Source organism: Mastomys coucha, unplaced genomic scaffold (genome assembly GCF_008632895.1).
Source record: "Mastomys coucha isolate ucsf_1 unplaced genomic scaffold, UCSF_Mcou_1 pScaffold22, whole genome shotgun sequence".
Lineage (NCBI taxonomy): Eukaryota > Metazoa > Chordata > Mammalia > Rodentia > Muridae > Mastomys > Mastomys coucha.
The window spans coordinates 68005251-68025073 of NW_022196905.1; the positions used below are offsets into that span (position 1 = coordinate 68005251).

At 49.8% G+C, this 19823-nt stretch overlaps 1 protein-coding gene across 7 annotated transcripts in view; it reads left to right on the forward strand.

Annotated features, from left to right (window-relative positions):
* The first annotated feature begins 1076 nt into the window (after nt 1-1076).
* Nucleotides 1077-19823, forward strand: part of Pdgfra (platelet derived growth factor receptor alpha) — a 48596-nt gene continuing 29849 nt past the window's right edge. The window contains exons 1-6 of one of the 7 annotated variants that reach the window (XM_031342737.1): nt 1077-1197; nt 1620-1844; nt 11728-11788; nt 13054-13371; nt 17225-17485; nt 18544-18674. In XM_031342737.1, the coding sequence (XP_031198597.1) occupies nt 11740-11788; nt 13054-13371; nt 17225-17485; nt 18544-18674 (759 nt within the window). In that variant the 5' untranslated portion in view covers nt 1077-1197; nt 1620-1844; nt 11728-11739. Of the gene's footprint in view, nt 1198-1568; nt 1845-2398; nt 2653-3098; nt 3848-5279; nt 5443-5807; nt 6586-11015; nt 11650-11727; nt 11789-13053; nt 13372-17224; nt 17486-18543; nt 18675-19823 lie in introns of those variants that run through there. The other 6 variants (XM_031342736.1, XM_031342733.1, XM_031342735.1 and 3 more) reach the window with 6 other exon arrangements.

Genomic DNA, 19823 nt, shown 5'->3' on the forward strand with positions numbered 1-19823 from the left:
ATCAGGGACAGAAGTTCAGGAAGGGGAGAAAAGACCTTGGCTAGGCACTGGCCTTCTTAGGCTCCAAGACCACCCAGGACCCGGGGCGTCGAGGGAGTAATCTGGAAGGATTTTAGAACAACAGGGCAAGAACTGGGCTGCCCCCCTCCCCCTGACACCCTGGGCTGAGTGACGGGCACAGACCGGACCTTTCCTACAGCCCCAGAGAGTGGAGGGCGGAAAATGTGATTTAAACCCGCCTATGAGCAGTGGGAGGGCGGGGGCAGGACCTGGTTTCAGAAACCAACCGCTTGAGCTCACAGGCCTCCTGCCCGGAGGTGGCTCCAGACCACTGCGTTTATTTTGCTTTTGCAGAAAAGGCAGATGCTTCGCTGGGTCCCGACTCAGCGAGATCTTCGCCCAACCATTTGCTTGCCTGCTCCACCCCCTACTGGGGCACTATCCCGGGACTCAGCTCTCCAGGCCTTTAAACCTTAGGGAATGTCACACATGGAAACCTTTAGCAAATGTTTGTTAATGATCATAACAAAGGCATCATTTAAATTAGGCAGGTAATTACTACCAGAAGAGCAACTGGGTGCTCGATACTCATCCATTTCTCCTCTTTAAACTCCCGAGGAGTTACTGCCCCAGGATACCCGGGCCGGCCCGCTTCTCGGACTGCTTTAAAACGGCTCTGAAATGAACTGTGAAGTTACCATTTGTGGGAGGAGAACGCAGGGGCCCTGCTTGAGAGAGACCCTGGTAGTGGGAGAGAGCTGGTAGGGTGTCCATTGCAAAGCAAGCCCTTCTCAGCAGGAGCTCAGCCTCAGCCTCACCCTCCTTGGGTACTTGTTACAAAAAACCTAAATCTTGACTTGCTTTTTAGAACAGTTGAAAGGCCCTCACCCCCGCTCCGTGCACGCGTGTGCGTGTGTGTGTGTGTGTGTGTGTGTGTGTGTAAGCGCGCTCGCACGAGTCGTTCGCATCCTGTTCATTATCTACAAGCATTACGGTATCCTGCTAGCATTCCGAACAAGGGGCTGTTCATACATTTCGCCTTCAATGGTTTCCTGAAGGAACATGTGGAAGTAATAGCGAGCAGGGCAGTCACCCGAGCTGAAGATACACCAGAGGCGGGTGTGCAGAAGGGCGGAGGAGAAGTGGGCCTCTCAGCCCAACTCCAGGCATCCTCTTCCCGAGCCTGACACTCCCAAGGTCAGTCTTGTCCCACTTAGGGACAGCACTCGGCACTTTGGGGGAAACCTCTGTGATTTACGCCAGCCTCAGGTTCACTATAGTGGTGAAATAACCAATGGTTATTCGACGTTTTGTTATCCACCTGGCCACTTTGTCCATTTTAATTTTGATGAGTGAGATGGAGGTAGTGGTGGTGGTGGTGGGGAGACAGAGGACCACTCACATCTCCCCCACCAAGAAGAGCATTCAAAACTAGAGCCTAAGTCGAAGGCCCTCCCTTCCCCCACCCGCTCCGGGAAGTCCCGCTTCACCCAGGTTTGGTTCCTGGAGTGTCAGCGCCCCCTTTCCCTCGCCAGCAGGATCGCCGTGTCCCAACTGTCTCTCGCTGGGTGTCTTGGGTTCCCCAGTTTGTGGCTCAAACGTCCTGAACGCTTTCCTAGGGTACGTCGTGTGCGACCCACTCGGAAGGGTGGAATTTTAGGAGGATCAAATCCTTCTGCCATCAAGATGCAAGCGTTTGGTGATCACGCCTAGCCTGCGTTTTTTTTCATATGAAGATAGAAGAAGCGAGGACCAGATAACCGCCCTCCCCCCGAAAACAAAGGCAGGACCAGATAAGTGGCTCCGAAGGGATAAAGGTCGTTCTTCTGGGGAACATCCCAAAGGTACGCTGAGCAACCGCTATTTGCACACCACCTCACAATCCAGCCTTTCAAAAACCCATCATCTTCCTATTAGACTCCACAGTTTCCTAATCCCATTAAAGGATTAGCAACTACAAGGCACTTTCCCTTAAGACCCCCAGTTCAAAACGACGCAGCCGCGTTAGGATTTCTCCCCTGGGCCATATTTCTAGCGAGGCCCGGACTGTCTACAGAAGGCACAATTTGATTTCTAGATTTATATTCGTTTTAGAAATAAGCAGCAGTTTTACGTGTATTTTCTTTTCGAAGAGAATACAAAACAATAGCACCCCCCCCCCCATTGGGAAGTCAACTCATTTGGACATGATGGCTGTTTGCAGTTTCATGAAATCTCTTTCCCGGCAGAACGTCAACACCTCCCCTTTCAGCCCCCCACCCCACCCCATCTGGTTTGCTCTCCCCCCTCGTTGTTGTTGAAGTTTGGGGGTTGGGACTGGCCCCCCTGATTGCATAAGAGCAAAAAGCAAGGGAGAGGTCTGAGCCTGAGAGATTCAGAGAGCAAGGAGTCAGAGGGAAACTTTTATTTTGAAGAGACCAAGAGGGGGGGGACTTCATTTCCTGACAGCTATTTACTTTGAGCAAATGATTAGTTTTAGGAGGATGGACTATAACATTGAATCAATTACAAAATGCGGGTTTTGAGCCCATTACTGTTGGAGCTTGAGGGAGAGAAACAAACGGCGGAGCTGCGGGCGAGGACTGGAGGCTTGGGGCTTAATTTTTACTCCGGGTAACGGATTTTCCTTGCAAATTGACATAGAAGGAGAAGGTAAGGGAGAGGAAAAAGTGACTTTTGTTTCTAAAGAAGGTCCCTGATCATAACTTGGGGCTGGAAGAAGCTAAAGTAACTTCAAATTTTGGGCAACGAGGAAAACAAAAACAAAAACAAAACAGCTGAATTCAGTTGTGTGTCCAGAAAGTAACTTATTCTGAATAAACTTCACAGGGATGGGGGTGACCATTAGAGAGTCAAAGATCAAAAAAAAAAAAAAATCCAGACCTATTTTTAAAAGCATTTTTTTTCCCTACACAATCCTACAGCCTCCCAAAGAAATTGTTAGGCTTACATTTTTGAGGTTTTTCTTCAGGATGGGGGTGGCGTTCGTGCTTACTGGGACGAACAGCAAGTAACATTGGGGGGTGGAAGCCGTGGTGTTTGGCCTCTTGGCAGTGGGTCACGGAAGAGGACAGGTTTTTAATGAGTATTTTCATTCGTCGCCCGCGGTTTGGCGGGACTACGCTGAAGCGGGTGGTGCGACGCGAAGATTGGGGAGGGGGGTACCCTTGGAGAAGTGTCGGGGGGGAAAAGGGGCGCCGAGTGGGGCGCGGGAAAGGGTTAGGAAAAAGGGAGGTGTGAAGGGCTCGGCTGGAGGAGGTCGGACCTCGGATGCCGGCCGGGCACGCTCGGCGCCAGTCGATCCCTCGTAATTACTGGACGGCGCTGCTGCTGGAAACATCTGGAGCCAGGCTTGAGCGCGGCGGTGGCGGCTGCGGCATCAAGAGAGGGGCGCGCGGGCGAGGGGTGAGGGCTCCGAGGGTTTCCGGAGAGTCCCGAGTGAATTACTTGGGTGCTAGAAGCCCCGGGCGGAATCCGCAGTGCGCTCGGATCGTGCGCCTCTCACCCAGGCGACGCAGGCGGCGGCGCGGACGAGCGATCTGGAATAATGACAAACACATTTGGCCCCGAGTGAAGAAGACGTCCTGGCCTCGCATTCCAGCAACTGGGATTTGAGGAATTTCGAACTGCACTCCGAGGGGCCCTCATTGTGCTCCGTAGTCCCCACCCCCCACTCTGCTCGCTTGCGACTCCAGTGGAGTCTTTTCTGCAGGGCCAGGGGGTGGGGTGGGGGGGCTGGCTGTTGCTTAGTCCTGGCCGCAGGGAGCAAAGAGGCAAGATCCCTGGCTAGGAGTTGGCCTCTTGTGAAGAAGTCAGGACAACTCTGAAAGGACAGACGTGGGTGCAGGTAAGCAGAAATGTAAGAGGCCAACCACCCTCGCCTTCTGCCTAAGGAACTCTGGGTACCTCTCTGTCTTGGGATGATGAATGCGTGGCACTGGTCGCCTGAATGCAAACTCTCCAACGTTTCCCCCCGCTTTGCTCCCAACACTCAGTATCCTGCAAGACTCAGAAGCGGTCTCCGCGCAGCCTCCCTCCTTCACCGTTATCCCCCTTGGAAATCAGTTTTATACATGTGAGATTAACTTCCCCCGCCAAACTCTAGCAGGGCCGGGAAAGCAGGCGGCTGTTCACTTGGCTTTGAAGCTTCTGAGGTCTCTGATTCTTTCTCTTTGGAAGAGGCGTGGGACAGTCTGCAGAGTAAGGCAGTATGGCTCGGCCCTGGTCTGCAGCAGGGCCAAGCCAGAGCCTCGCAGCCAGGTGTGCAGGAGTTGCCAGTGACTTGGCGACCGGCCTTGGCGTGAAAGGAAGTGTTTTGGCCTGTTTGTCTGCTTTGGGGCTCTCTTGCAGCCCCCAGCTCTGCTAAGACTTCTAGATGTAAGGAAAATGCCTGGAAGACTTTGGTCACTCAGTCCACCCCCGGAGGGTGTGCGTGGGGGAACCCAAGCTGGGGAGGGGGCGTGGGTGGCACTTTTTAAGTCTGGGCTGCCCAGCGTCGGACAGAGCTGCCCAGAAAAGCCCCAGGCTGGGCGGTGTGGGAAACGGCTTTTTTTTTTTTTTTGGCTTCGTGGCGGAATTGCTCAATGTTTTGGACTGAATTGCTTCTCCTGAATGGTTTCGGATCAGTCTTGGGGAGCCTTGAGGAGCCGGAGGAGGCCTTAGTGTAAACCCGCGCTATGGTCTGCAGCTGCACAGCCCCAGATTTAACACCCAAAGTCGCAGAAGAGGCGCGGGGCTGAGGGCGCTCCTCAGGGTGCGCGCCTCTTGTGGCGTCGCACTGGCATTTACATAACTTCTCTTGTGCTTGGATTTTCCCCGGACCAGGGCTTTCCATCTTCTCCTTCCTCTCGGCCTCTTTTCTTTTCAAACTCCTCTTGATGAGGACTCCTTCGATTCCCCAACAGGAGTGTGTGTGTGTGTGTGTGTGTGTGTGTGTGTGTGCGCGCGCGCGCCTGTGACATACCAATTAATTTGTCGCCCTGGTCAGTTCCTGCTTTGGAAACTCTTGCAAAAAAGTTCTGTTTTGGGATTGTCTCTAGTACAGCTGGGTTTATAAAACTCGCGGGAGAGAGGGGGCTAACACAGACTAACTCCACTGGTTATTGCCACGGCTCCCTTCTTTTGCTTTAGTCTGCAGACCCGCAGGGATTAGACTCAGAACCCGGCCTCCCAGTTCTGGGCCTAGGGGCTTCTACTTTCTTCCTGGGCGCGGGCTGGGGAGAGATGCAGGGGGAGGGGCTTCCAGCTGCAAACGCGTCAAGCGCCGGGGCTGGCGGGCGGGATTTCTGCCTCCTGGGACAGGACCTAGGCTGCGCGCGACCTGGGGACGTGGTGACCATCCTTCTGCCTGGCAACCTCGAAGGGTGGGACCCCCTCTGGCCTTCAGTGAGTAGTATCCAGGTTAAAGGTTGCTGACTGGAGAGCTGGATAGGTGACTCAAAGGTGAGAGGCTCAGCGACAGTCTGGCCCTTGATTGTTGGGTTCGCTGGAGGCACCGACCTTGAGGTGGAGGAGGAGAAGGAAGAAGAGGAGGAGGAGGGAGGAAGAAGAGGAGAAGGAGGGAGAAAGAGGAGGAGGAAGAGGAGGAGGAGGAGGAGGAGGAGGAGGAGGAGGAGGAGGAGGAGGAGGAGAGGGCGTCTTGTAGGAGAATACTCAGCATGGGATTCAGAGTCCGGGCAGCAGCTTTTCCTGACTGCATTCTGAACTCCGGCCTCATCGGTGCAGTTTTTTTTTTTCCCTGAAGTAGTTCAATGTCTTTTTCTTTTGTTTTAAACTGAAGGGCGAACCACGAATACGATCTGGGAACTTAGACTGTAGGAGGGGATAAAAGTAAGCCACGGACTTGGGGAGTCTCTTCCTTCTACTTCAGTTCCCTTCCTCCCGGGATGTAGAGAAGCTAGAGGCATGAAGGGAAGCAGGGGTACCCAGCGACAGGGCAACAAAAGGGCAAGGTGGGCACTCCAGACCCAAATCCACAGAGCTTGGTCCAGCCTTTGGCTCTGGCGGCTGCGGGCGGTGCTTCCTGGCCTGCAGGAGGCGCTGTGGCTCGCCTGAAACCCTAAACCTGGCCCCCTCCCTCCACCCTGCCCAGTCTCCTCTCAGGTCGCAGTCGAAAACAATGCAAACGCTGAGCGTAGAGCCTGGGGCGCGGCGGCCGCGGCAGTCCTGAGCTGGGAGGAAAGGGGTTTGGGATCGTCAGGTAGATCTGTGTCTCTTGGTATCTGGTGGCGATCTTGTGGCGCGGGGGTTGAGGGAGACAGGGAGAGAGGAGGTTAGGGGTTGGAGGGAGATAGAGACACAGAGAGATAGAGACACAGACAGACAGATACACACACAGAGGGAGAGAGAGAGGCAGAGGGAGAGGGAGGGAGAGACAGAGGCACACAGGGACAGAGAGACACACACAGAGACAGACAGACAGAGAGACAGGCAGACACAGACAGTCACAGACAAGAGAGACACCCAGAGAGAAGGGCTGGTCGGGATTCGGAGCGTGCTAGCGCGGAATCTCGGGGAGAATCGCCCCAGTGCGCAGTGCTGTAGGGTACCTGGAGCCAGAGCAGTGAGCGACGCCGGAGCCATCGGGTAAGCAGCGGGGTTGCCGCGCCCTCTAGTGGCTCCCGCAGCGCGACCCTTGTCCCTGTAGCCCTGGGCGGTCGAGCGGTCTCCCAGCCGGGAGCTGGGTGCGCCAGAATTTGGGCTCACCTGGGTCGCTCTTGAGTTTTCCTGCGGGCACTGAGGCTATGGATGGAAGAGGCTGGGCTGAGGGTCCGGGTTTGACCTGGAGAGTTGGGGCGTCTTAATTTAGCAGAGGGTGGGAGGAGGGGGTGGGATTCCGGATCCAGAGAGATCTTGGGGGAGACAGTGGCCGGTTTGTGCGCTCCAGGCCGGCGCAAGCTCCCTCGGCTTGTTGTTGTTTGTTTTAAGACCCCGAGTTACCGAGCAATGGGAATAGTCGCTTCAAACCAGGCAGGCTGCAGGGACTCCGCGGGGGCGGGTTTACAAGCAAGGAGGATGGAGTTTTAGGGAAAGGCGTCGTGGCCTCTCTTGGCAGGGTCCAGGTAGCCTTCATGCCTGGTGGGGTGGAAAGCCAAAGGGTGCTGTTTCCCCTAAACCCAAGTGACCAGTCAGTCCTGCAACATCTTTGAGACCTGGTCAACAGCGCTATCTTCCCTATCTTCCTGGCTCTCAAGGCACGGCTGTGTCTTGGTCCCTCTCGGGGCAGTGGCAATGATAATTATGCTGATGGTGATGATGGCGGTATTTTGTTCCTCGTCGAACTCTCTGGAGGTCCCCCTCCCCCACCACCAATTTAGCATTTCAGACAAGAGTTTGTTACTTCTGCTTCCACGCCTCGGAGTTCAACTGCAAGTCACCACGAAACTTAGAAGAAGTAAAAACTAACCTAAGATGTTGTAAAAGTTGGGGTATTTTAAGTCAGAATTGGTTTCAATGGCGTCTGCAGCTCAGAGACTGCAGGACACTGGTTCTTGAACCAACACTGCCATCTGCTGTCTACGCTGAAGAACTGCATATGCTTTTGAGTGGGCTTGGCAAATTCCAAGCAAGTATTGGTAGGGAAATTGCGCTCTCTTCTCCCTTCCTCCCTCTCCCTCTCCCTCTCCCGCTTCCGCCCTCGCTCGCTTGCTCGCTAGCTCTCTTTCACTCTCTCAAGCTTTTAAATTTTATTTCAGGTGCACGGGTGTTTTTTTGCGTACACGTATATATGAGTCTTTTGCATGCCTGGTGTCTTCTAAGGCCAGAAGAGGGTCTCAGGTTCTCGAGTCTGAGCTGCTATGCGGGTGCTGGGACTGGAACCCAGAGACACTCAGGGACCTTAACCGCTGTGCTGTCTCTCCAGCCCCCTTTTGCTCTTGAGGAGCACAAAGGTGATTTTACTAAGTTTTCTTTCCTGTGAGTCTGCAACAATCACCAGAAGAATAGATTTTATTTTTCAGACATTTGTGTAGCTCCCAACTTTGTGTGTGTGTGTGTGTGTGTGTGTGTGTGTATGTGTGTGTGGTCGAGAGATAAAATTCAGTCCCTCCAAATGTTCAGTAAGCACTGTGTGACTGAGCTACATCAAGCCTTAATTGCTACTCTTTACACTAACATAATGAACAGTGTTTATGTGAGCAGGGCCTATAAGGAAGGGAGCAGGGTTTTTTCCTTCTGTAAACCCAGTGTGTGGGCTTGGTGACTTCTATTCATTTAGTGACAGTAAGAAAGAGGTGGAACTTTATTCTTTCATAGTTACGTATCTGGTGCAAAGAGACCAGGAAGGTCTATGAACCCAGACTGGCCCTTAAAATGCACATGTGTAAAAGTGTCCTAGCCTCTGCCCCTTATTGGAGCATCTTAGAGTGTGCTTTGGCAGATCAAAACACCACACACCCTGGTGCGGTACAGGTCCTGGGAAATATAATTTGGGCTGCAAAATGCAGAAGTTGCCACCATTGCAGACCTGTATTTAAGCTTCCTGGGCTGAAGTTCTGAGACCGAGTAAAGAGAGAGGAAAAAACAGAACAAAACCCGAGATGTGTTATTTTCATAGTTAGAATTAACTTAGGAGAGCTGACATTAACCAAACCTCAGAAATCTGAGTGTTGAAGGGCCTCGGTGGCTTTGGGGCTGAGAGTCTCCTGTGGTCTTTAATTGGGACAGGGTGGGGTGGATTTCATTGTCCAGTGGTTGAGCAGCAGAATCTATGTTTTCGCCCTTACTGTCAGGGAAGCTGGCCCCAGCCTCGGGGGAATGGTAGCTCTTCTGGAGGAAAGCTTGCATCCTGTTTACTTTCCAACTTGCCCTGTGGTCTCTGGTGAGAGACTCACTCACCTTCAGGAGTTTTCACTTTTGCAGTGGGATTACTAGCTCTGATGATACATCACTCTGCAGCCGGAGGATCTTGAGTTCAAGGCCAACTTGGGCTACTTTGTGTATATGGAAGAACCAGAAAGGGAGTGAAGGATGAAGGGAGGGATGGGAAGGGGTTGGGTGGAGACAGTGGCCTCAGTTTGACTTCTGTGTTTTAGGACTGTATGTGTTAGTTGATGTGGCAGAGTCGTCACAGTGATACCAGCTAGAGGTTTGCATCCTCTTCCCCACTAGGCAGAAGGAAGAGTTGGGTCTAGTCTAGGGCTTCACTCAATTAGTCAGGAGGAGTTAATGGGCCTGGCATCCTCTTAACATCTTAGGACTCTTCAGGAGAAGTCAAAGTGAACACCAAGCACTTTGAAACTGTGTACGCTAGTTCTTCAGGACCCAGGGAGGCAAGCAGGCAAGTCAGTGATGGTTGCTTTCGAGTTAGAGATAAGACCTAAGTTCAAAGGGATAGACAGGGTGTCAGAGTTGGAGTGAGAATCTAGTCTGAAGTGATGCGCATCGTGTCTTCTGAGAAGGAGTGAGAACCACAGGCTGGAGATGTCCCATGGCACATGAGAGTGAGCAGGTCAGCAGTCTCACGTTCTGGTTTGCTTCTCCAACTGGGACATGGTTATTGAAATGTGAACCCCGGGAGGCAGGAGACTGATGTCCAACATGGAAGCAGTGTGGGAACAAGAAACAAGATTTAAGCTGGGCAGTGGTGGCTCACACCTTGGACTCCAGCACTTGGGAGGCAGAGGCAGGTGGATTTCTGAGTTCGAGGCCAGCCTGGTCTACAGAGTGAGTTCCAGGACAGCCAGGGCTATACAGAGAAACCCTGTCTCAAAAAAATAATAATAATAGTAATAATAACTGAAATCTGTTATTCCTCCTTGCAAAGTGGTTAGTTCCCATTGCACTGACGTCCAGTGCTACAAGCCTCAGATTTTGTAACCACAGCTCCCTCTATCTGTATGTCTGAGATGCGGATGTTCCCGGCTTTGAGCAGCTAACTAAAGGATGGTACTTGCAGGGTGGGAAAGCATCAGTAAAACTCCCTTCCAGAGATCTTCAGTAGAGCACGCACAGGGAGTCCCTCCCTCTCCCCTTGGACTCTTTCTCACTGTGCTACAGTTATTCATGGCCAGATTGTCTGGGTTTCAGATGAGTAACGGCACGACACCTTCATAAATACGCCTAGCTTTGCTAGCCAGACAACCGCTGCTATCAGAGTCTGGCATTGGGAATCTTAAGCAAACACATGTGGACATTCGCTTCGTTATCGCCCTGTTTGCGTTGCCCACTTTGAAGGCCAGTAAATCATCACCCCTGGCAGCGAGTCTGCCATATCTGGACACACAGAAGGAAATTAGCTGGAGCCTGGCTGGGGCAGACCGTTCTTCAGAGCCTGTTCTGTCCCTATACTGAGTCTCTTCTCTTGAGCTTAGTGGGGCTTGAATGATCCATAGCTGCTGACCCTGGCTGCGGAGGTACAGGGTAGGAATGTGATAAACCCACAGCCGGCACGCTGGCGCTGGAAGCTGCTTTGTAGCTGGCCAAGTGGATTATCGGTGGGAGGTTGATGTTTGTGTGTACAAACACACAGGCCCTTACTGCTAATTGTGGTAAATCAGGCAACCAGCCTGGCTCTGGGGCCTCCTGTGGCTGTCACCACAGTAGTTTGGAAACCCGACATCCTCCGGCACCTGCCAACATCCTCAGAGACCATTAAACCAGGCAGCATCTTTCTAAGTGCATTTGGTTCACAACCCTGCAATTAGGTTTTCTAATTGTGGTGTGCAGAGAAGGAGAGGGGTCAGGGGCAGGTTGTATTGGGAAAGAGTGGGCGCAGAACGGCTAACCTTTCCCAGATCCCTAGGGATTGCTTGCCTACCAGTCTACCAACATTGGTGTGCTCCAGGTTCAGACAGAGACCTTGCATCAAAAAAATAAATAAATAAATAAATAAAAAAATAGTGTAGAATGATGAGGAGGAAGACACCTGATGTCAACCCCTGGCTTGAACACTTGTACATACATGCACACATGCATGTACACACACACACACACACACACACACACACACACGCCTCTGAATCTGTCCCTGGCTATGTGTTTTTGGATCATTTGCTAAACTTCTGTGCCTTGCAGTAAGAAACTGTAAGAGGACAGATGGAGGCTCCCCTGTATAGAGATGTCTATGAAAGAGCCTTTCTGTTCTCCAGAATTTGGTCTGCACAGACCTTGACAATGAGTGATGTTTTCTGTGCCCCCCAGTCGATGGAATTTAAGTGTACATCCACTATGCTGGGCCTCTCCTTTCTCTCTATTGTCCCTTCTGTTGGTGTACCTGTCTTGGGATTTCCGAGCTTCCAGTAGCGTTCAAGTCCTACAAGAACACAGGCTGGAAGCCAATGCTCTTACAGACCTTCATCTCACAGAGGCTGCCTCAAAGCTAGGGCTCTCTCGGAACCAAGCTTTATCGTCACGTTGTTTGTTTCAGCCCAAGGAACTTTTCTGAAAGTAAGAAGATTCAAACTGTTGATGAGCTGTGACATGAAGCTGTGACATGGGACAGCCCATCTAAAGCAGAGACTTCTTCAGTGGAGAAAGTCCATAACATTTCTTCCCACAATGCCCTTTGGAGACAGGATCTGCAGACCCTGGCATGACTCTTGGGCTCCACCATGCTCTTCGATACTTCTCTCTTCGCTGTCTGACTTTATCAGCTGTCAACCTTAAGCTGGGACATGCTTCCACTGATGGATGCTTCTACTGATAGTACCAGTAAGGATTCCCATTGCAGGAGAATCAGTGGTTTTCATTTGGCTAATGCTGCTTATGTTTGTCTTTTGTCTTTTGCAGGACTCAGGAGCTATGGGGACCTCCCACCAGGCCTTTCTGGTCCTCAGCTGTCTCCTCACAGGTACACACCCTCGCATGCATCCTTGTTCTCCTAACTCACTGTTCCATGGATGTCTATGTTTCATGGGCCTCTCACCTGCACATAGGTCCAAAGGGGGTGAGACAAAACCAATAGTTCTCTAGGGTGACCAGGAACTTCTGGTGCCCTTCGCTAAATGGCACCCATTCCATTTCTATCAGTGGTCTGAGGGTATAAACAATCTCAACATATCGTCTAAACTCACCCACTACCTTCTTCCTCTCTCTGGGATGGGCTTACAGTAAAGGAGAAGCAGATCAACTTGCGTATGTTTGAATAGAATAAATACTTGGGCATCCTTCATCAGGCTTAGTGACTCAAACCTGTAATCCCAGCCACTTGGAAGGCTGGATGTAGCAAGAAGATCATAAATTCACCGTGTGCCAGGGCTACATAGTGAGACCCTGTCTTTAAAAACAAAAAAGTAAAAAGAGGGCTGGGGGATGCTCAGTGGTAGATCTCTTGCCTGGCACTTGGTAGATTTTATCCACCTGTTTATGTGTTGCAGACGTTACTCTAAAGTTAGGCACTGAGGGAAACTAGAGACCATTAATTAATAATTAAGTCAGAACGTGTCTCCTTCTTCTCTTTAGACAAGGGAAGCTTGGCTGAAACCTGAAGCTTAGAGATTAGTTTCAAGCCCCTCCTTGCCTGCGTTTAATTTATTATTTGTGAATTTAAACCCATGCCTTCCTGCTCTGGCTTTTGGAAATCATTAAGGAGAAATGGCATGCCAGAGGGCGGCAGCGAGGAAGGACGTGTGATTCCTGAGTGAGCCCAGATCTTCTGGTGCTTTGTTCGGCTTCTCTCCCTGCCCTTCTTCTCACATCTCCTGCCCACTTTTTTTTTTTTTTTTTTTTTTTAAACCAAGGGAAACTTCTGCAGGGCATATGCATGATAAAGAACCCATATGTGCTTGAACCCAGACTGCACTGGGATATTTTATGGTCACACAGAAGAGTGTGAAATATGGAATTGGAATCAGACGTCCTTTATCCATTTGAGTGTTTGGAGGGGTGAATATGGGGTGTTTGGTGGGGCTGTTGAGGCCGTTGGAACACTTGCCACCCTCAGCAGATGCAGTGGCTGTTATAATGGGGTGCCTTTCATGGGCATCCAGAGCAACGGAGTTTCACGTAGAAATGGCCGTTGTTCATATAAGCTGCCACTGTGGCTACTCTCAGGCTACTCTCTGGAGAAGCCGTCCTTTCTGGCTCACCCTATTCAATGGCTGTCCCTTTCTACAGGGCCGAGCCTCATCTCCTGCCAGCTCTTAATACCCTCTATCCTCCCCAATGAGAATGAGAAGATTGTGCAGCTGAATTCGTCCTTTTCTCTGAGATGCTTTGGGGAGAGTGAAGTGAGCTGGCAGCACCCCATGTCTGAAGAAGAGGACCCCAACGTGGAAATCAGAAATGAGGAGAACAACAGTGGCCTCTTTGTCACAGTGCTGGAAGTAGTCAACGCCTCAGCGGCCCACACCGGATGGTACACTTGCTATTACAACCACACTCAGACCGAAGAGAGTGAGATCGAAGGCAGACACATTTACATCTATGTACCAGGTGAGGAGATGCAGGGCACTCCTGGACCACGCTGCATCCTGCCCTGCCTGCCTCTGAGTCACCATGTTAAGGTGCAGAAAACATGAGGCATTCGTAAATGTTTATGGCAGAGAAATTGCAAGGTAGAAAAGTTTTTTCTTTCTTCATCTTTCTCGGTCTCTCTCTATTTCTGTCTTTCTCCATCTCTGTCTCTTTCTTCCTATCTCTGTCTCTGTCTCTCTGTTTCTGTCTCTCTCCATCTCTGTCTCTTTCTCCCTGTCTCTGTCTCTGTCTCTCTGTTCTGTCTCTCTCCATCTCTGTCTCTGTCTCTTTTTCTCTCTCTGTCTGTCTGTCTCTGACTCTCTCTCACTGGAACTCTCATTGAGGCTGGACCTAGATGGGCAGCCTGCAAGCCCACGCTGTCCCTCTGCCTCTGCCTTCCACAGAGCTAAGGATATAGCTTTTTTTTTCCTTTTTACTCAAGTCTTTGGAATTTGAACTCTGGTACTCATGCTTTTAAAGCAAGTGCTCTTACTCACTGGGCCCTCTCCTTAGCTCTATGCCTGCCTGTCTGTCTTTGCTTCTTGGGGCTCTCACTGTCTTAGAACCTGCCACGTAGTCCAGGCTGGCATCTAACTCATAACAATCCTATGGCTTCCTCCTTCTGAGTGCTAGGATTAAAGGCATGGGGATGCTTAGCTTGCTTGTTTTGTTTTGTTTTGGTTTTGGTTTTGAGATAAGGTCTCCTTATGTAGACCAGACTGGCTGCGAACTTACCATTCTCTGACCTCACCTCCCGAGTCACAGAATTATGTGCATTTGTTACCTGATTCGGGTGTTTTGTTTGTTGTTGTTGCTTTTGAGATGAGGGCTTGCTGTATTACCCAGGCTATCCTCAAACTGCTAGATTCAACTCAGCCTCCCACGTAGTGGAGACTACCCACATTATGACCAGCAAAATACACAAAGTAAATACAGACCATTTGCATGTTCAAAATCAAGAAGGACTCATGGGAGGCTTGGAGAGATGGTTCCGGTTTGGGGAGCATTTGCAGCTCTTGCAGAGGACTCAGGTTTGGTCCCTAGGAGTCAGGGATGCATCCCTCTGTTATCACGGTTACTGGAGATTAGCGCCCTCTTCTGGCCTCCACCAGCACTACAGTCATGTAATGGACCTACACAATCCAGCCAAGAACACTAACACACACATAAAACACACAAGTAAACAAACAAATACATGTTATTTAAAAAGGAAAGACTTATACCTGGGGATCTAATTCAGTGGCAGAGTGCTTCCCAGAACGTGGAAGGCTGTGGATTCCACCCAGACAAGTGTTTATTGTCAATGTCAGGGCTTTATTAATTTTGAAAAGTCTTTACTGTGGCGTGTCTTTTATTGGGACAGTGCAAAAACAAATCAAGTGTAGTCATTCTATTTGGTTCAGTCAGCATGAAGAGGCACTTACAAGTGCACCAGGCACCATGACTTGTGTAGGAGCTGGGATTAACTTGCTTTGGGTACTCACAGTTCACTAGGATAGATGCCAAATAGCTACTCTGTTCCAGCTTTCTTACACACGTGCATTTACTCTTGACGAGTGAGAAGGACTTCTTTTTGCCTTTGCCATTAACATCTAGGGAAGCGTCTGTGTTAATGATATGATCTTGTATCTGCTGAGAGGCGGATGCCAAGATGGAAGTTGCACGCATTGGTTTTATAAGGGGCAAGACCTAGGAAAGGAGTGGGAAGGTCCTGCATAGTCCCGCTGCACTCCATTCGATGGATCCGTACTACCCTGCCTTTTTGCCCATGGGCCTCAGGTGCCCTCAGTCATTGACAGGAAGCATTGCTGGGGAGTGTGGCTTTAGGTTGTGAGGGCCCCAGGGCTAGCCTTTAGACTGTTAAATCCTCCGTGGTTGGAGGGATGTGCTTTCTCCGGAATCCAGGCCTTAGCTGAAAGCTTGAAGTTGCCTTTGGCCTGCCACCCACCTTGCCTCCGCTCTGAGCCTTTGCCAACCTTGCCAACCTGTAGCTGTCGGTATCCGTATGTAGCGTTGTCTCCTGACATGAACAGCGGTACGAAGAAGGACCGTGGTATTACCTACACATCATATAGGTAGTGTTTGGTAGCAGGGCAGATTAGCCTTGGAAAGGAAAACCGTGAGGGACGTCAGTCTGTGTGTGTGAACCTGACGTCAGTCTGTGTGTCTGAACCTGACGTCAGTCTGTGTATGTGAACCTTAGGTCAGTCTGTGTATCTGAACCCGACGTCAGTCTGTGTATGTGAACCTGACGTCAGTCTGTGTGTCTGAACCTGACGTCAGTCTGTGTGTCTGAACCTGAAACTGATGCATACCTGTCTGAACCCTTTGTAGACAGGGCTCAAGTGTTTGGAACTCTGAACACACATTAGAACGGTGGACTTGATGTTGTTGGGGAACGGAGAGAGCTTTGGAATACAGGCAGACTGCCATTTAACACCCTGCTTTTACTGCATGTAACCGGGGGCTGAGGATCTGAACTCTGGTCCTCATGTTTGCATGGCAAGCATTTTACTCCCCTCCAGCTCTGAAATGCCTTTTCTAACAACAGGACATTTCGTTGTGAAAAGGGAAGATATTTAGAATGTCACTTTAATGCTACACAGTAATGATGGTGATGAAACCGAGGATGGTGATGATGATGATGATGATGATGGTGATGATGATGATGATGGTGGTGATGATGATGATGATGGTGATGATAATGATGATGGTGGTGTTAACACATAGGTTCCCCTTCAGTGAGATTTTCTAACCCTGGAGGGCTTTCTCCATGCCGTGAACAGGTGGACTACGGGCTCACTAAAAGTGGCTCTTGAAGTTTCAGTCTGCCTAAACTTGTCTGGAGTTTTTCTTTTCCCATTTCCCACCTCTAGTATAAACTACCCTACACTATCCTGTCTTGTTCTCCTATGGGCCCTTCTCCCGGGCAGTTATAAAGCTGCGCCCTTCTGCAGCCGATGCTGCTGCAGACTCTTAGCACTTCTTACCCCAGCAGCTCAGCTAGAGAAAGGCTTCCAACTGTGGAGTCACCCATGCTGGGCATCAAGCCTGGGGTCTTCGGATGGCTAAGTGCATGCTCCGCCTCTGTTCTTTGCATCCCATCCCCTCCCCTCAGCCTGAGCTTTTCGTTATTTCTTGGGAGATCTTTGTGCTACTTGTCCATGAGACCAGCTTTAGGCAGTAGGGGTTTCTAAGAGCAGTTCATGAGATATGAAGTATGGCTGGACAAGGCAGTAGATCCTGTGATCTAGCGCCAGGAAAGTAGAGCCAAGGGGCTTGATCATGAGTTCAAGGTCAGTAAACCCACTCTGGGCCATTGGCATGTTCTGGTCCAGACTGGGAAACACAGCAAGAGCTCATCTTAAACAAAAGCAGACATAACAAGAGTGCAAAATGATAAACAAACAAAAAGTAAAAGGGACAAGGATGCTAACTGTTCTCTTAATTTCCAGAAGTTGAATTAGGCGTCCTGGCTGGTGTTCCTAACTATTGTCAGCATTTAATTGTTGTTGTTTGATTTTTAAAGTTACTTTTGGCTTGTCGAAATAATGAATGTTAGTGACTCTTGGATATAAGTGCAAAGGTAACATTCATACCTAGCAAGAATAATGCCAGGCTGAGGGTGTAATTCAGTGGTAGAGAACTTATCTAGCACACGTGACCCTAGTACCACCAACATCATGATGATGAAGATGGTATGCCAATGGAACATTTTCTTTCCTGTATATGTGTGTAAGAATGAAATGAAACCCTAATGAATGAATGTTATATTGTAAATGAATACTATTGTTACTATTGTTAGTTTCTCTCTCTCTTTTTAAAATCACAGACCCAGACATGGCCTTTGTGCCTCTCGGGATGACGGATTCTTTAGTCATCGTGGAAGAGGATGATTCTGCCATCATACCTTGCCGCACCACAGACCCGGAAACTCAAGTCACCTTGCACAATAACGGGAGGCTGGTGCTTGCCTCCTATGACAGCAGGCAGGGTTTCAATGGGACCTTCAGTGTGGGGCCTTACATCTGTGAGGCCACGGTCAAAGGGAGGACGTTCAAGACCAGCGAGTTTAACGTTTATGCCTTGAAAGGTACTTCCACCTCTTTAAATGAGAGCAACATGCAAACGAGGATTTTTGATGTGATTGTTGCCTCTTCCTTCACTATACAACGTGGCTGACCTGTAGCTATAACAACACGGGCTTAAAACACACTACAGGCCGAACATGCTCCTACGTGTAAGACTGCACGCTCCGTGAAAAATACTGCAAGGAATTCTTTCTTGCATAAGCCTCTTACTATTTGGTTCACAGTCTTGCCTATACAGCCTTAAGAAACAAACATACACCCCAGGGGGTTGGAGGCCTAGATTAATTTCAGTAACTTAAGAATCAAGCGATTTCAGTTTTGAAGGAAGACTATAGTTAAAGAGGCTAAACTTCATCCCTTTGATGTGAGGGTTAGCCTGACTGGCAAAGTCTCTCACACACGGGGGTGGGGGGGTGTGGGGGGTTGCGGTGGCTGATTTTAGTGGGGACTTTACACGGACGTGGAGCAGAAGCAAGAAAATGTCACTTGCCTCTTGTTACAAGCTTATTTTGTGCTGGGCTCTGGGAGGTGCTAAGAATAACTGAGGGAGGGCTGGAAAGATAGCTCAGTGGTTAAGAGCACTCACTGACTGCTCTTCCAGAGGTCCTGAGTTCAATTCCCAGCAACCACATGGTGGCTCACAACCATCTGTAGTGGGATCTGACACCCTCTTCTGAGGTGTCTGAAGACAGCAACAGTGACAGTGTACTCACATACATAAAATAAATAAATCTTTAAAAAAAAAGAATAACTGATAGGCATGGTAGAGAAGTGACATCTGGGGACACAGAAAGGTGGCTTGAAAGAGTGCAGCCGTAGAGCCCAGGCATATGGTGTTCTGGTTAAAGAGACTGAGTTTTACCATTGTTATTATTTTGTATTTCTGTTATTTTCCAAGTTGTGTAAGACTCAAAGTCTAGGTTCCTTAGATATTCCAGCTTTTGCCTCAATTACACTAGTTTGGACATGATTTTTCATCATTTCTAATGAACCTGATTCAGCTACAAGTTTTACTTTGAGATCCCGACTGTATTGCGTTTTCTTTGTCTTTTCACTGCAGCAACATCAGAACTGAATCTGGAAATGGACGCACGCCAGACCGTGTATAAGGCAGGAGAAACAATCGTGGTGACCTGTGCTGTCTTTAACAATGAGGTCGTTGACCTGCAGTGGACTTACCCTGGAGAAGTGGTAGGTATCCCCAGATACGGAGCACACAGAACCCACACAACAGGGCTTGTAATGTCTACATGCCAGAGGTGTTTCTCGAGGATGGGCACGTCCCTGAGCTTCTCTGGGCCTCAGCTTCCCATCTGGGCAATGGGCACATTCGACTCCAGGACTTTTAATTTTTCTCAGTCAGGCAGAGTTTGGCATGACCACAAAGGGACATGCTCCCCTTGAAAAGGCAGAAACATAGGAAGGTTCTGTGGCTATAACTCAGTCATTAAAGCATTAGAAAGGCAAGAATTGCCTGAATTGTAAATATTAGCCGACTGCAGACAGTCATGCATCCTCATTGTTTTGGCTCACATGACTTGGGGCTGTGAGGCTGTGTGTAACTGTGGTCTATAGTCACCAAGCTGCGCAACAGCACAGCAGAACTTATTCCTTCCATCTGGCTGGGAGTTTATATAAAGCCTCATTCATTCTGATAGCTATAGAGAGTATATAGGAGCTGTGCATGAAGGATATGTAAATCGAATGCAGAAATGGTGATTAGTACGGTGGATGGGGGCTTCATAGGGAACAAAACACACATATACAATTATGTATGGGGAACAAATCCATGTGCCAATTATAGATATCATACATACATTTTTTCTCTTTACTCCCTTTAAAAATATATGCACATATAATATATATGTGTGTGTGTTATTTATTTACTTACTTACTTATATGAGTGCTTTACTTTCATGTGTGCCTGCATGACATAACAGGGCATCGGATCCCATTAGAGATGATTGTGAGCCACTATGAGGTTTTTGGGGAATTGACCTTAGGACCTCTGGAAGAGCAGCCAGTGTTCTTAGCTGCTGGACCACTCTCCAGCCCTAGCCCTGCTCCCTTAGCTGCTGGACCACCTCTCCAGCCCTGCTCCCTTAGCTGCTGGACCACCTCTCCAGCCCTGCTCCCTTAGCTGCTGGACCACCTCTCCAGCCCTGCTCCCTTAGCTGCTGGGCCACTTCTTCAGCCCTGCTCCCTTAGCTGCTGGACCATCTCTCCAGCCCTGCCCCTGCTCCCTTAGTTGCTGGACCACCTCTCCAGCCCTGCCCCTGCTCCCTTAGCTGCTGGGCCACCTCTCCAGCTCTGCTCCCTTAGCTGCTGGACCACCTCTCC